Source organism: Kwoniella bestiolae, chromosome 5 (assembly GCF_000512585.2).
Source record: "Kwoniella bestiolae CBS 10118 chromosome 5, complete sequence".
Lineage (NCBI taxonomy): Eukaryota > Fungi > Basidiomycota > Tremellomycetes > Tremellales > Cryptococcaceae > Kwoniella > Kwoniella bestiolae.
This window is the reverse complement of record NC_089245.1, coordinates 1,057,803-1,074,025: the sequence shown is the minus strand read 5'-3', so window position 1 is coordinate 1,074,025 and position 16,223 is coordinate 1,057,803. Positions and strand designations below refer to the sequence as shown.

Below are 16,223 nucleotides of genomic sequence, written 5' to 3'. Positions count from 1 at the left end.
TCCTACCGTGGCAACAATCAAGGACTAAAACGAAATGTCGGTTGATTTCAACAAGCTCTCACCCGAAGAGCTAGAAGGCATAGCCAAAACTGCATTCTCCAACGACATTGGGTTGCAGTTGGGCCCTTTATTGCTAGGGTCAGTCTTTTTACCTCATCTCGTTAGGTTTCACGCTCACGCTGGGGTCTGAATAGATGTATCTTTGATTTCATGTTGTGTGGTGTCGTAATTCAACAGTTTCAAAGCTGGTGGAGCTACTGTAAGCCTACCGAGCGAAAACCCATTGTATACTTGACGGTGAGTTGGGCCTCTGCTTGTGTAGAACGATCACATGCGTGTCATTGACTTGCTGTACCATAGTCGTATGCACTGGTACATGCTATAGCTTGGTCCGGTATGGTTGTTGGGTATGCTCTACACAATTTTGTATACAGTAGGTTGAGCTTTCCTCGAAAGATCTGTATAACTGCTTATGATACCGGTGAACAACGTAGATTTTGGAGTATTCCGAGTGTTTTTGGAAATGCCTTATTTTACAGCATTCCCGGTTGTGGGCATGGCATCTGTAGGTTTGATTGACCTCTTCCAAACTGATATGCACACTGAGATTCCACCTGTCACTTAGTCCACCCTCATTCAAGGTTTCTACATTGAACGATCTTATCGCTTGAACAATAGAAATCGGTTCTTGCTCTCATTTCTTATCATCTGCGTGTGCGTCTGATGCCTCCCCGCTCAGTGTAAACTTCAATGCTGATCTCTCGTGAATCGGCTGAATCAGTCTTGGGGAGTGGACTGCGGCGATTATTCTGCTCGTCAAAGTCACGTCTGTCGCATCGCTCTTACAAGCCACGGTTAGTCATTCCTCCTGTTAACATATATCTCTTTGTTCTCACCCAGCTCCGTGACTTGTTAGGAGGGAGTCCCCCACACGCGAGCTTGGCAATGTATGACTCTTGGGACTGACCTTGTCATCACCGCTTCTATCGGTTGGGGTCTCTGGTGCGCAAAAACCGGATGGTCGCATACCGACGCCCTGGTGAAGAAGTTGATACTGTAGGTCTTTCTCGCACGAATGTCTGAGCTGCGGTGTCGCTGACACTCACATAGGGTCACTTTGGAAACTCAATTAGGTCCTACTTTGCTGTAAGTCATACGTTGCAATGACCACCTGTCGTCTGATCGAAGTTCTACCAGTATGGCCGCATTTACCATCGAACTATCCATCAAACCTGATTCGACGATTGGTGTCTTTTTCGAGTGAGTCCATGCGCGCCTGTATGGGTTGCTACATCAGTGACCATCTCGTACCGGACTCGCAGCATTCTCATCCCCAAAGCTTACACCGTTGGCTACCTCGCTATCTTGAACACTCGAGTCCACCTCAAACGAAGAGATCAGACCACTAGTGCCAGCAAAGATGCGCCTCAGCTTGTGAGTTCTTCAACGATTGCTCGATTACCTGTTGACTTGGGATGATACACAAAGAGACCCAACACATATCAGCTCGGCAGCGGAAGATTGCAACAAGCCACAGTACATGTGGAGACCGATACGTACGTCGAGGTCAGTGCTGTCATTCGAGTCAATTAACAGATGACATCTTGCAATTTATGCTGATGATGAACATAACATTAGACCTATCAAGTCAAGGAGCCCGCGCAAGGCCTGAACAGACTCGACGAGCACCCGTACGCAGAATCTATTGAGAATTTAGACTATACTTCGAACTTGTCGAAGCAAAACCTGAACAAGCCCACTCAGGCTTTTTAGGTTCCAGTGTATTGAACGGGTATGGGCGACCCAGTAGCGTAGCGAGTACTGCACAGTGGGTGTCCCCAGGAGCACGGTGTTCAGTTATCTCAGCTTAGCGAGCTCTTAGATACGAAATTCGTCCACAAAATGCATGAGACCTTATCTCGCTTGTTCCATGCATACGATTTATCGTATGCTTGTGCTGTTGACAGAGATACACTTAAAACAAGATGGCCCAGTCCCCCGTTTGCGCCGCATTTAAACCATTTAGGGTCATAATCGATACGTGTGATGATTGTGAACCGCCGCGAGATCGACCTGACAATCATCAATCTGATGGTTTACTCGAGTGATCAACATCCCTCGGTAAATTGCACCGAACCACTTCATAGGTAGAAACCAAACATACATAGAAGTGCATCAAGCTGAGATAACTAGATGATATCTTGCTGACGGTCATTCCTTTAGTCATACCGAATGAAAGCCGCCAAGCGGGATACCCACGGGAACATTAATCTCGACGAGTCAGATTCTATTGAAATCTTAGATTATTATGTTAATTTATCCAAGCAAGATCTCAACAGATCAGCGGGGGTACCATATTGACTCTCGTACCTGATAGAAGACGATTACGAAAGCGGGAAATGGTTATAGACTTTTATTGTATACTTCATCTCGTGCATATTAAGTGACTGACCCCTGAGACATGGCGCCCTGTAGCGGCTACTAGAAGACTTGGACAAAGTGGTGCGAGTGCCGCCCATTCAATGGGACCAATCCCGCTCTAAAGTGATTATGTTTAAAGTTTGATCAGACACGGCAAATGCCAGAAATAAGACTAATAGACGATGTATGTTGAGAATAGATAACATACAAATGGTTCATCGCTCGTCTCTTCTTCTTTTTGTAAGTGCAAAAGTGTCTAATGAAGAAAACGAGATCTCCCTTGCATCATTGTGCCTTTCTAGGCAACAGTTTGATTATACTATACAGCAGCGCATGGCATATGAATAGCGAAGTGGCTATCCATGTGAGTCAGGGCGCGAACCATATCTTTTGACTTTTGACTGATTGATCAATTCGTACAATCAAAGACAATTCAGTATCTTTCGACCTCTGTATCGCTGATTTCAAGAATAAAAATGATACATAAAGTCGATGCGACGAGATATCATCGCAACCCCTCGCATCATCACCATAAATTGAGATTCAACGCCAAGACCGGATTGCTGTTTGGCATATACCGTACCCACCAACATGACAACGGACCTTATAGACATCACTGATATGCCAGATGAGCAAGTCGAGGCCATCGCGAGGATGGCCTTTGGTGGGAATGTAGGATGGCATCTTGGACCATTTCTCTTGGCGTGAGTTGTTCCAGTCTAACTAGTATACTGGCATCTGACAATATGATCAGTGTACTATTTGACGGTATCCTCTTGGGGGTAGTGAGCCAGCAGTACATGACTTGGTGGATGTTTTCGCGAAGGACTGAAAGGCGTTGCTATGCATATTTGACTGTAAGTCCGATTCACCTCCATTAAGAGAAGTATTTGAATTAGCTGAATGTCTTGCGGCCATAGCACTTCCTGGTGATAGCTTCTTTGGCATACAGTATCTGCGAGATCAGCTATGGAATGCACAATTTTGTATACAGTGAGTACGAACCCCAGACCCAAATCAGGCCTCTTCTAATACATCCGAAGATTTCGGTCATTACAGGGTGTTCCTTGAAGTCGAGTATCCCCAGGTCTTTCCCCTCCTAGGCTGGATCACCTCGGCACCGGTGCAATTATTCTACACTGAGCGGAGCTACCGGTTGAATGGGAAGAATTGGTATCTCGTCGGTTTGCTCGTAGCTCTCATGTGAGTGGTTTCTGATGGACGAACCATCGAGGTGTACTAGACTGACAGATGTTATAGAGGCGCTTCATTAGGAATGACCATTTGGATCTTGGTGGTATGTCAGTGGTTGAGCTCGGAACTGCAAGCAAAAGTGAGTTCTCGAGATAAATCGAAGGTGAATTGCTGCTCATCGGACCGTCCTTTACAGTTGATACTTGATCAAGTGCAAGCGTGGCAATGTCTTACTTTGGCGATTGATACCATAATCACCGTCAGTATCGGTTGGGGATTGTACAAATCAAGGACCGGGTGGTCAAATACCGATGTGCTTGTCAAGCGATTGATGCTGTGAGTGTTACGATGTGCAGTCAGGTCCCTATCGCTGATATCAGGTCGTTAGAATCACTCTGGAGACGCAACTTGGTCCTACCATTCTGTGAGTCCCGTGACAATGCCCAAAGGGATCTTGTCTGAAGCTCCAAGCAGCATGCTGTGCTTTGTGATTGAATTTGCCATCTCTCCTCCAGATACGTTGGGCATCTTCCTAGAGTGAGTAAAGTAGCATTTCGCACAGCCTGACCTAGCTGATCATGCTGTGCAGACAATTGATCCCGAAATTCTACGTTGTGGGATACCTGGCAACGTTGAATTGCAGGTTCAACCTCAGAAGGGAGAGCCAACCGGCTAGTGCAGAGAAGGATAGCCCAAGAGCGGTTGGTAGAACTCATCCTCTTCGACTAAGCTTTACTTGGTGCTGATCCTGTGCTATATGCGCAGCTCGGCCGAGCTAACACTCATGTCCTCGGCTCCCGCCAACTCCAACAAGCTACTGTGAATATTGAGACGGAGACTTATGTCGAAGTGAGTTCACAAGGATCATGCTTGACCTGACTTTAACTCTTTACCACTAGTCTTTCCAGATGCAATCTACACCTCTAGGTATCAACCGAAAGCCACTACCCCTAGAAATCAAAGAGGTGTATGATGATGAATGGATCGAGAATTTGGATTTCACCGGAAACAACCAATCCAATCACACTCTCCATGATGGGTCCAATTTGGTTTGAAATGGACAATATCTCTTTCTCGGTCTTATCGGTCTGATTACGTGCTTTGGTATGCTTGGTCCCGATGCTCGCCTTGATTTTCTGCATGTACTACATGGTCTTATCAGTGGATACCGCAGCCCGACTGTTATTCTGCTTCGGAGTTGATGGTCGTCAGGACTTGAGGTGGGCTTTGCGCATGATTATTACCTGTGAATGAAAGTAGACCAAAGGGTGTTGCTACAGTATATGCATGCTTCTCACCTCGCCCCCGCTTGGTTGCCCTCACGCCCTCTTCACCTTTCCAATTGGATTTCATGAGATCTCGTTGATCGTGGCTGTATACAGGTCGGTTCAACCGCTTAGTACGGGGTGGGGGGAATGAGAAAATGATCCGTTCGGAGATATCTTTGCGCCCTCACGACGGGTTTGATTAGTGATTGATGGGATCATTGATTAATTGATCGATTGCAATGTGTAATGTGGTCAGGGTATACAGTATGGCCCGCATGGAACTGCGAGTAATGATGGGACCGAGCGTCGATCAGGAACATTAAACCGAATGTTCCGGATCGGAGGGGATTATCTCCTTGCCATTAACACATCACATCACACTTAGCATGCAGGATAAGGTAGGAAGGTTGAAAATTTTTAAGGACGGCTCTGCACTGTACATCACATCTCATGTCTCTACAAGCTAGCTCGAGGGTAAAGAGATAGACTAAGCTTAAATTGCTAAAGGTCAACTTAGCAGGGTGAATATATGAAACGAAACGCTCTGATCTCGAGAACCCTTGACGACGGCTAAATTATCTAACTAGCTGGTTGCAGGGCGACTAGGAACGAGATTTAACTTACTGAACCGTTTACTCGGGCAGACATCACTGCTCAATCAAGAAAAATTGTACTCGTAGATGCGATGAGGGGTGAAGTGTTACGTCGCTATGACATTGCATAAAAGGGGCAGTCGAACGAGTCCCATCCTCTTCTGACTGTCCCTTCGTCCACCGTCTCTCGTTAAAAAGATATCATTGTCGCTCTTGGCCAGGTCCTTCGACAATTATCTTTACAGAACTCTTAACTTTCAACAGGTTTATCAGCATCATGTCCATACCCACAGGGATCTTGACCGATGAGCAGAAGGAGATGTTAGCAGCGGGCGCATTTGGAGCGGACAAGGGATTCAACCTGGGACTTTTCTTGATGGGGTGGGTTTGCCGTGTTTTGTTTTCTCTCCATTGACAAAGGTGTACCTGTCGTTGTTGTTGACGTTTAAGTTACGCTTTCCAGTTGTGTCTACGATGCAATCTTATTTGGAGTCTTGACGCAACAGTATATCGATTGGTGGAGGTACTCCGAGGCGACTGAACGACGAACGATCAAATGGGTAACGGTGAGTCAAGAACCTTGTAGTTTCTCAGATGATATAGGAATCTTCTGATGAAAGGAATTATGCATCAGCACTGGATCATGTTCGCTTCTGTGGGATGGACGGCAACGGTCATTTGGTATACGATGCGAAGCTTTGTATACTGTGAGTACTGTAACTGTACCTTTTCAACGTAACTGATCGAACCGACAAGCTGATCAAGTACATGTTGACGGTGAGAAGACTTCGGACGATACATCGTGTTCACCTTCATCGATATCGCCCTGGCGTGGCCGATCATCGGTATCACCATGGTGTGTCGTTTGCTCTAAGCCACTGTACAGTTGTCAATCGCTGATCCGTCCACAGGCCGCCCCTGTCCAAGTGTTCTACGCGTTCAGATCGTACAGGTTGAACGGAGATAACATATTCCTCTTGGGATTATTCCTTATCATGATGTGAATTGTCCCTTCCCCGACAGTATGCGGGTCGACATTGATAATCGTTGATCGCTGATGGCAATGACACCCAGTGCTGCCGAAGTAGCCATAACAGTTGTGATCGTTATCAAAGCCACTCCCCTCCAAACCATCTTTGATGCCGGTGTAAGTGTTGTATCTATCTCCTAAGCTGTACTCTAACATCGTTGCTGACGGTCTAAATATGCACAGATGATTCAAGAGATTGTAAGGGCCTGGCAAGTGGTCAGCATGAGTACCGATTTACTCATGACTAGTACTTTGGCTTGGGGGTTATGGAGATCTCGTACCGGTTGGTCTCACACGGATGCATTGGTCAAGAAGCTGTTATTGTGAGTAATCATCTGGTCTTTTAGCTTTTATGTCACGTTAGCTGATGAGCACGGTATCGGACTGTAGAATTACCGTCGAAACTCAGTTGGCACCCACCTGTGTGATGTTGGCATTCGTGATATCATGGTCTTTCAACCCAACCTCTACCTTGGGTATTTTCTTCGAGTAAGCAGAAATTAAAGTGTACATATGATTGAGCAAAACATTCCCACGTACTGATCCCTAGCTCGTTGATAGTTTGGCCATCCCCAAAGCGTACACCGTCGGTTATCTCGCCACCCTCAACTCTCGATATTCCCTTCGTCGAGAACAAGCTTCCAATGGACAAAAGTATTCGGCGGAGACGGTGAGTTCATCTTCACATCAGATTGCAGCCGTCCGTCTCTCGTATGAATCAAGGGACGGTAGCTAAATTACGCTCCCTGTGTCGTTCGCGTAGAAAACCAACACCTACGCTCTGGGCGGGAGTAGACTCCAACAAGCCACCGTTCAAGTCGACACCGAGACCTACATCGAGGTGAGTATGATTTCTGAACGTGTCTTGCGATTAAACCCAATTCTAATGAATTGATATGCTAGTCGTTCCAAATGCAACCTACTCGAAGTGGGATCAACCGTGATCCTCAACAACTGTACGAAGTCAAAGAGCACCACGACGAGGACGAGTCAATCGAGAATCTCGATTACGCCACGAATCTCTCCAAGAAGAACCTGCACGATTCATCCATGGCCTAAGCCTAGGTCAGATTACGGAGATACGGGAAGCAGTCCGGAGGGAGAAGCAATCGGACACTTGTCGATCGCTTGGCCGGAATTGAGGCCTTGCGGTGCTGTTCAGAAAATGTATTATACTTTGGATCTGTCGAGTGGAGCAGCATGTTTTGATCATATACCATTCATATGTCTGTCCTGTCATTTTTTTCCATTTCGTAGATTAATAACCAGTCAATGATTTACTCATTTCTTCGTTTTTGCAAATACATACGGTCGTCCCAAGCGTTGAATCATGCAAGCTGAGTAGTCTGCAACTCAAGGGGTCGGGTCCTTTTGAAATGTCGAAAGTTGATATGAACTTGTCGTAAATGGAACATTACTCGCAACGGCTGTGGTAGTACAATCGATTAGCGAGGAGTCAAAGCACTTGGATATACAGATGCGATCAATGTGGTCTCTGAATTGTCCACCTCTGGAGAGCACAAAATCACCCGAGTATTGGGTTGTATGGCGTCATGTGGGGCAAACGTCGCTGACTTATCTCACCGATTGTACATTTACCAACGATGTGAATTATATGTAAATGCATGTTACTTGCTATACTTCATGACCAGAAAATGAAGAATTGTCCGTTGTTCTATCATTGCCCAAACATGTTGTAATGCTATTAAAAAGGCTACTACCTAACCTATATTGTCCATGTCCATGATCAATCTCTAAGCTTCTCCGTTGTAATACTATAAGCCTTCTCCAAATTTCTATCTACATCGTTAAGATATTTCGTTAAATTCAAATCCGAAAATGTCCATCCATGTGAATGCAAAGTAACTAAATCCCATCTAAACGAAGAGAGCGGCTAAGAATCCCAAACCTGCCATGGCGTATCCGGGAAGGAGCAAAGTGGAAGAAGCACTGGAGGACGAACCTGATCCTGAGCTCACTGCAGCTGCAGCAGTAGCAGCTGTAGTGGAGGTGGATGAGGGTGCCTGAGAGGCAGAGGAGGTGGTCGAGGCGGACCCAGTGGTAGAAGCAGAAGCGGAGGTGGAAGATTGTTGGGAGGTAGAGTTTGTGACTGCAAAAGTGCTGGCTCCGACCGACATGGTGGTGATAGCTTCGGTATTGGTCTTACCCGCGTTGACGTACCAATCCATGTGGAATGCGTCGGCGACGTTCTTGATGGTCCATCCGTTCGATCTGATACTGGGTAAGATGGCTTTGAAAACAGCTACGGTAGTATCTTTGGATTCGTGCTCGAGTAACAGTAGACCCTTGTCTTTGGAACCGGACAGCCATTGATTGACTTGGGAAACGACGGAATCATGGGTGTATTGAGGGTTACCGCCGATAGCCCAATCGGATGAGTCTGCGCGAAGCAGCGAAACGTCAGCGTCGATATCTCATATACGAAAGGAAAGAGAAACCCACCAGTGTTCCAGACTACAGTCTCAAGACCGAAGACACCTTTGGCAATGGCTCTGACTCGGTTGTCCACATCCCCGTAAGGTGGTCTCCAGTATTTAGGGATTCTTCCTCCGTTAAGATCGCTGATGATTTGCATGGTCCATCCGAGTTCACCGAGAACCTGTTCGTTGGAAAGAGTAGTGGCTGAAAGCAAGACACGCAATCAGCTGGATTGAAGGGGGTTGCAGGGGGAAATGAGGGGATGACCTACTGTATTGATGAGACCAGGTGTGCACGGCGAGATGTCCTCCTGCTTTGGCAGCAGCCTGCATACCGAAGGGACTATTGCGGAATATGAGCTACCGATCGTACGCTGGTATGATCGGATGGGAAACGACTCACTCGTATACGATATTACCACCGATCATGAAGTGAGTAACGGCAGTGGAGATGTTGTTGGAAGCCAAGTAATCGTACAAGTCTGGTGAAACGTTGGTAGGACCATCATCAAAGGAGAGCTAAAAAGAATCCGAAAGTTTTAGCTCTATAGCTCCGACATGTTTGCAAAGGTCCTTTGTGAGGAGATCGAAAGATTGACATACTGCGAAGGTACCTGAGGGAGGGTTGTAAAGATCTTCATCGGTGGTACACTCATAAGTGAACGAACAGATATGCTGATCCTGGGGGGTTTCACCATCCGCATAAGTTGGATAACCATTGTTTGGGTTTGAAGGTTTGATATCGGGCAAAGTGATGGACTTCAATTTATCCAACCATGCTTGTGGGAGGGAATCGGTGGGAGGGGAACTACCAGGTGCAGGGTAGTTTGATGCAAAGTCTATGTGCAGATACGAGGAATGATCAGCCTGTGATGATCCAGGAACGGGCGTGGATGATGTCTACTCACTCGAATCCGAAGGGTTGGGAGCTCTCTTGTAAAACAGTTCATGAACTTCTGAATCTCTAGGTTGTAACCATGATTCGTCGACTGGAACGGCGGTAGCTGCCAATACGACGAGCGAGAAGGTTGCGAGGAGGTTATTTGTGAACATAGTGATTATACTTTATGGTTTTTGTGGATTTCCTCGCAGGCGATATGAGATGGGTGAAAGCGACTGAACCAGAGAACCGAAAATTCCTACTATGATCGTAGAAGGGAAGGGAGAAGCGAAGGGATGGAAGGCTGAGGGAAGAAAGTGGAATGTAGAATTAGCATGTAGTATGTATATGTATATATATATGTTATAGTTCAAAGTCAACTCACCTGGATAGATAGCAGAGAGAGCCAAGAAAGGAATAGGATAGGATGGAATAGGTCCGTGCTGTGTTTTGTGTTTTGTGGTTGATTTTGATGCTTTTATCGGTTCGGCGGGCGTGAGTGTCTTTTCGTAATGTTTGTTAGTTGACTAGTTTGCTAATTCAGGGCCAAATAACGATTTACCGCCAAGTAATCCGCAATACAACTAACAACAACTAACAACAAAGCGGTGCCTGATATACTTCCGAAATCAACAACGGCGACTATAAGTTAGACAACAAGGAAATGTCAGCAAACGATATCTTACAACTCAAGGGATCAAGATATTGAGAGAAAAGGGTTGATTCCAATACTGTATAGGATGAAGGGTTGAAGGACGCTACCAGAACGTCATTCAAAGGCATGTGATGTGATATTTTACGATATTAAGCGATTGAGAAGCAAGTAATACAAGGGGGGGAAGGAAGGGATCAAGAGGAAGAAGGGGAGAGAAAGGCGGTGTAATGACGAGATAGGGAGACAGACACCGCTGATGAGACCAATACTCACGTATTTTCTCTCTTACTTTGAGGTATGCCAGAGGAAAAGGACCGAGTTTAACGGTGCTTGAGTGATCTTGGTTGGGGTTTGGAAAAAGGAAAAGAATGTAATGTCTAAAAGAGTGTGTGGGATTATGTTTCGTCTCAGATCAAGAAGAGAAGAGAAGAGATCGCATCAGATGCTTGCTGGCTTGTCCAGTCAAGAACGATATCTCTTCACTTCTTGTCTACCCGCTTCCTCTATCCCGCAACGGTACTCACTCATACTCAAATGACCGTCCCCGTACCGTACTTCCGCTTTGTTTACATGGTACCCCATCTCACATGTCACCTCCACTTGATGCTTGTCTCAATGGGCAGGACAACGGTTTCAAACTGACGTTATCTTTCCTTGCAGGATGTTTTGCACTGTTCCTGACCAGTGCTTTCTAACTTTACTTTGCGGCCGGATACAAGCATGGACATGGGATCCAGTACCACGTTGAGATAAGGTCACACACCTCACAAGGACCAATGGACCGAAACATGGGATTCACCGGCCAAATTTGATACCTTATACAGAAAAGCAAATCCCATAGTCTGATGGCAATGACCGTCCCACTCTACAATGTCACATATACTACTGCAAATGGACCTGATGCACCCATAAGTATATATTATCGATGATACCTATATCTCATGCTCGTACATATGCATCGCTATAAGAATATCATGATACGCGCACTTGCAAAAAGGAAAAAGACTTTTTCTAAGGGGAAGGGTCAAAGTGGAGGTTTGACGAGTACGAGTGAATTATGGACCGAAATTCCTCGTTAAAATTAAACATGACCTCACTTTGAACAACTTGGTACGTTCACTGACAACAACAGTTCGTGAACACATCTTTGGGCTTTTGATACTCCCGCAGGAGACATGAGAAGAACCCCAGTGAGGCTATCAAACCTCCCACCGACATTACGCTCCGTCCTATCCGCTGCGCAAGTCCAAACTCCGGCTCAAGCTCAACCTTCAACTTCGAAATCCTCAAGTGAAGATGCTAAGCAGACTACAGTGAATGGATGGATCAAGTCTATACGATCGCATAAGAACGTGTCCTTCGCAGAGATCAACGATGGGAGCACGGGGAAGAGCTTGCAAGCTGTGTTGAAGGGGAAGGGGAAAGCTGATGGGTGAGTGGGGATCAAGTTATGAGTGAGCCGGAGGGTTGTTTGGTCCAATGCTGTCAGAGCAAAAGATGTCACACTGTGCTAGGCTATATACCACCCAGAGAAAGAGCTGGACAGGACGTTCGAGCTGATATTCCCCTATAATAGTCTGACAAACGGAACGAGCGTAAACTTAACAGGAGAACTGAAGAAATCAAAAGGTCAAGGGCAGGATCTGGAATTGCTCGTCGATGAAATCAAGATACTGGGCGAATGTGATCCAGAGGTGAGTAGGATACCCATCATACAAGACGAGTGTGCCTTGGGATCCACTGTCGTCCATTCAATGATGACTCAATGTCATCCTACTGACCATCGACCTCACATAGACCTACCCAATCCAGAAGAAATCGCTCCCTAATTCCGTGTTACGCGATAATGCCCATCTAAGATTTAGGACCTCCCAGACTGCTGCGGTCATGAGGATACGGGATAATGTGATGCGAGACTGGCATGATTGGTTCGAGGTGAGTGGGGAGTTCATCTCAATGTTCGAATTGCAGCGAGCCAGCTTGAAAGTGTGCGCGGAGGCGAGCTGTTCAAATGGAGAATAGACGTGGATGATGGGATTGAAGGGGAACGAAGTGAAAGAAACTCATGTCTTTCGATCTGATGAACCGCAGGAAACCCAATTCATCCATATCCATACACCTCTCCTTACTTCATCAGATTGCGAAGGCGCCGGCGAAGTCTTCACTCTCCTCGACCAGCCCAAACCTCCCACATCTACATCTTCTACCTTCTTTCCCCACCCCGTACATCTGACTGTATCCTCCCAGCTCCACCTGGAGGCTCCGACCCACTCGCTCTCTCGGACGTACACCCTATCCCCCTCATTCAGGGCAGAACCGTCCCTTACTTCAAGGCATCTCAGCGAATTCTACATGTTGGAGGGTGAACTGGTCATTGACTCTTTAGATGGATTATTGGATGTGGTAGAAGATGGGATCAAGTTCAGTGTAGATAGGATATTAAGTCAACAGAGCAAGAGGGGAGAGAGGGTGAGGGAGGATCTAGCGGTTATTAGCAGATCGTTGGGTGAATCGGAATCGGAGATATCAGAGGTCGAAGTGACCGATGCGTCCATTATCAATAAATCAGATCCCCTCAATCATTTGCGCCAGATACTTTCCAAACCATTCACGAGGATCACCTACACCCAAGCTCTAGATCTCCTACGAGAAGCATACGAGGAACGAAGGGAGGAAGGTGAATTGAGAATTACGGGTATACCCAGATGGGGAGAGGGGTTATCAACAGAGAATGAGAAATGGTTGGCCAATCATTTCAATGGGCCGGTATTTGTCACGAGGTATCCTAAGGATATTAAACCATTTTACATGTTACCTTCTTCATCCTCTACCTCTACCTCAAACGAGCAGGATAGTGAAGAGCAAGTGAAAGTGGGGCAAGCAGCAGAAAAAAAAGAGACAGTAGAATGTTTCGATCTCCTCCTTCCCCTGATAGGTGAACTAGCCGGCGGATCTCTAAGAGAACATCGCCTCGACCATCTTACTAGTTCGATCGAGAAGGCAGGAATGAGGACAGAAGAATATCAGTGGTATCTTGACCTAAGGCGATTCGGGTCAATCCCTCACGGAGGTTGGGGGATGGGTTGGGATAGATGGATAAGCTACGTTACGGGGGTGGGGAACGTTAGGGACGTGGTGGCTTATCCTAGGTGGAGGGGACATTGCAAGTACTAGCTAGTTTCGGGGGAGGGAGGGTGATACATGGGTGGGATGGTATATCAACGATTGGTATGAGAAAGCAGAGATAAAGTCAGAGTAGAGATCATCCAGCATGGCGTGGGAATCTTTTGACAGACCTGGCATTGGATGTGATAGATATATATGTTAACAGGTATAGAACATCATAGAAGGGACAACGAATAGACTAAAGTGACCATGCTAATGCATTATCTGTAATTCACCTCGTTTGCTTGTGAAGATGCGTCATTGGAGTTCTATGAATCCCTTATCTTGCGAAGTTATCTCAGAAACAAGTCTTGACTAATCCAAGCTGGAGTATGTGTACAGATGCATGATATAGGGAATTCGATTTGATATCTGATAATTATACACAAACACACGCTTGATGATGTGGTATTGATACAGAACATATACAATGACTGATGAAGACAAATGGGAAAAAGAGCCTAACTATGAACAACTACAACTGATAACTCGACACTGATCATGACCACATTCCTTTCACACTTCACCGCGAATATCACACCTCATCATATCACCTAATACACCTCCATCTCAACCTTCGGTCTCTTGACGTTGTTTCGAGTGGCTCGTTGCATTGTATTGCAGTGTTCAGACAAGTCCGATCCCGCCTCGACGTATCGTCCGGTGAGATTGATTTTTCGCTTGAGTTCGTTATCCTTGATCTCGATAAGTTTGCTCAAAGCTATCCAACAAGTTATCAGCATCGATCTTGCTCTATGCCAGAGGTTTCTCACAGTTTTGAACCTCTTCCCATTGGTGATGCGCAACGTTCACCTTGCTACCGAGATCCTTGTACCCGTCTAAGCCCATCGTCAGTGTCGCATACGTATATGACCTTACAACACTCACCCTTGACATCGACCCAAGCAGGTCGGAACTCAGCCACTTTGGTCGATTTCATCATATCTTGAAATACTTGTTCATGGTCAACGAATATCTCAGCGAGGTTGTGATGATTTTGGAGCTCCATGGGGATCTTGAATCGAGGTTCGAGCTCGGGCTCGGGTTCAAGGACGACTTGTCTTCCAGAGTCGCTATCCTTTTTTACGCTGATGGTCAGCATGATCATTAGCTATGACAAATTGCTCACCTTAGCTGAAGGAGTAAAGTTAAAGGTACTGATATCTCCTCGACCATTTCTATCGGGTGTGACGGGAACACCGGAATTTTGGTATGTAAATACTGCTTCTCGCATATCGGCATTTCCTTGGGTATCTTGAGCAAGCTCGTCGTCGAACGAGAGGCCACCAGGAAGAGGTTTGAGATCGTATGATCTTGCAGGAGTCTTCACAATGGGTCTGACAGGAGGTTCGGCCTTTCGTTCAAGATAGGAAGGTGGGTGACGACCATAAAGTGGTTGATCGAATGCGAATTGATTGGCTGTTCCCTTCGCATTCGCAGACGTCGACGTGTGGAGATATTGAGATTGAGGCAATCTATCGTTGGAACCCCTTGAGTAGTCTCTGGAAAATTGCTCGGCATCAGTCGAGTGTTGAGAGAATTCAGCGAAGAGTCTGTCTTCCATTTCTTTTCCGAAATCATCAATATCGTCACCGAGTTCATCGTACTCCTCATCTTGGTCGTCATTGTTGGGATAGGCTTGAGATTGGAACATTTGATTACCGATCGCTTTCGGTTCACGAGAAGGTGGTCTTGAGGGTTGAGCAGGACGATGTAAATCGTTAGAGGATTGTTGAACGTTCTGCTGAGATCAAAAAGATCAGCTGATTTCTATGTCTGCTTGATAGCAACACTCACAGTGCGAGGAGGTTGTTTCATCTCGTGTCCAGGTGGAGGAGGCTTGTTGTTTTTATCGCCTCGATGGGTCTGAGCAGCACCGACGTTTCCTAGATCATCGTCGTTGGTCAGTGAGTATGAGACTCCGTGCAGAAGAGATTATGAGCTCACCTTGTCCACCTCGAACTTCACCTCGTGGAAGAGCAGAATTGTGATTTGCAGGTTGGGCTGATGCGTTGGGGTTGACTTGCTTGTTGGCTGGAGGTAAAGAGCTTTGAGCCTGACCACCTCGATTCGCAGCTAATTCTGGAGCTTTGACAGGCTGATGAGTACCGATACCTTGATTAGTCGGTTTTCCAGCGTGGATGACTTGGTTTGAGGAACTAGCAGTACCTCGGCCGAGGTCATGGCGAACCTCTTGAGAGTTGGATGGTCGACCTTGGGAAGAAGGAATACCTTGTTGATTAGCGTTTTTGGGTCCTTGATGAATTCGAGGATCTTGAGGAAGCTTGACAGAATTTGCTTGATTAGCAAAATTACCCTGACCAGGCATCTGGGGTTGAACTCTCGGAGTAGATTTCACCATCGCTTTGGTAGAAGGATCGTTTGGGTCGTTGGTCATGTCGTCAGTTTCGATATCGTCAATGATGGGCGAGATTCGAGCTTGAGGGGTGTTGTAAGTAGTAGCGATAGGAACTGTAAAGACGGGAGTTAGATGGGAGATATCGATAGAAGGGTTATGTGTGAAGGTGATTGTGCTGATGTGAGCGCGATTTGCGGGATGCACGATGTTAGAATGGGAT

At 46.3% G+C, this 16,223-nt stretch overlaps 6 protein-coding genes across 6 annotated transcripts; 4 read left to right on the top strand and 2 right to left on the bottom strand.

Moving 5' to 3' along the window:
- Positions 1 to 34: 34 nt before the first annotated feature.
- On the top strand, positions 35 to 1,773 carry I302_106790 (uncharacterized protein; the record flags this gene model as incomplete). The annotated part of the gene is made up of 12 exons (XM_065870333.1): positions 35 to 138; positions 195 to 297; positions 361 to 433; positions 495 to 565; positions 626 to 714; positions 782 to 854; positions 917 to 1,056; positions 1,111 to 1,146; positions 1,198 to 1,260; positions 1,323 to 1,434; positions 1,489 to 1,566; positions 1,639 to 1,773. 12 exons carry the CDS (start codon positions 35 to 37, stop codon positions 1,771 to 1,773), a joined length of 1,077 nt encoding a protein of 358 aa, XP_065726405.1.
- A 1,239-nt stretch (positions 1,774 to 3,012) lies between these two features.
- On the top strand, positions 3,013 to 4,670 carry I302_106789 (uncharacterized protein; the record flags this gene model as incomplete). The annotated part of the gene is made up of 11 exons (XM_065870332.1): positions 3,013 to 3,125; positions 3,176 to 3,278; positions 3,342 to 3,414; positions 3,465 to 3,624; positions 3,682 to 3,754; positions 3,812 to 3,951; positions 4,004 to 4,039; positions 4,090 to 4,152; positions 4,205 to 4,316; positions 4,381 to 4,464; positions 4,515 to 4,670. 11 exons carry the CDS (start codon positions 3,013 to 3,015, stop codon positions 4,668 to 4,670), a joined length of 1,113 nt encoding a protein of 370 aa, XP_065726404.1.
- A 1,083-nt stretch (positions 4,671 to 5,753) lies between these two features.
- I302_106788 (uncharacterized protein) lies at positions 5,754 to 7,565 on the top strand (the record flags this gene model as incomplete). Its single annotated transcript, XM_019192560.1, has 11 exons — positions 5,754 to 5,857; positions 5,940 to 6,042; positions 6,111 to 6,183; positions 6,262 to 6,332; positions 6,388 to 6,476; positions 6,551 to 6,623; positions 6,690 to 6,829; positions 6,897 to 6,995; positions 7,068 to 7,176; positions 7,270 to 7,347; positions 7,410 to 7,565. The coding sequence occupies 11 exons, from the start codon at positions 5,754 to 5,756 to the stop codon at positions 7,563 to 7,565; spliced, it is 1,095 nt and encodes a 364-aa protein (XP_019045557.1).
- Positions 7,566 to 8,383: 818 nt separating this feature from the next.
- Positions 8,384 to 9,997, bottom strand: I302_106787 (uncharacterized protein; the record flags this gene model as incomplete). The annotated part of the gene is made up of 6 exons (XM_019192561.1): positions 8,384 to 8,907; positions 8,970 to 9,149; positions 9,217 to 9,287; positions 9,348 to 9,463; positions 9,548 to 9,783; positions 9,853 to 9,997. The coding sequence occupies 6 exons, from the start codon at positions 9,995 to 9,997 to the stop codon at positions 8,384 to 8,386; spliced, it is 1,272 nt and encodes a 423-aa protein (XP_019045558.1).
- Positions 9,998 to 11,654: 1,657 nt separating this feature from the next.
- I302_106786 (asparagine-tRNA ligase) lies at positions 11,655 to 13,653 on the top strand (the record flags this gene model as incomplete). Its single annotated transcript, XM_019192562.1, has 4 exons — positions 11,655 to 11,911; positions 12,056 to 12,173; positions 12,277 to 12,414; positions 12,571 to 13,653. 4 exons carry the CDS (start codon positions 11,655 to 11,657, stop codon positions 13,651 to 13,653), a joined length of 1,596 nt encoding a protein of 531 aa, XP_019045559.1.
- Positions 13,654 to 14,198: 545 nt separating this feature from the next.
- On the bottom strand, positions 14,199 to 16,042 carry I302_106785 (uncharacterized protein; the record flags this gene model as incomplete). Its single annotated transcript, XM_019192563.1, has 6 exons — positions 14,199 to 14,365; positions 14,418 to 14,483; positions 14,533 to 14,722; positions 14,774 to 15,385; positions 15,442 to 15,530; positions 15,592 to 16,042. 6 exons carry the CDS (start codon positions 16,040 to 16,042, stop codon positions 14,199 to 14,201), a joined length of 1,575 nt encoding a protein of 524 aa, XP_019045560.1.
- Positions 16,043 to 16,223: the final 181 nt, after the last annotated feature.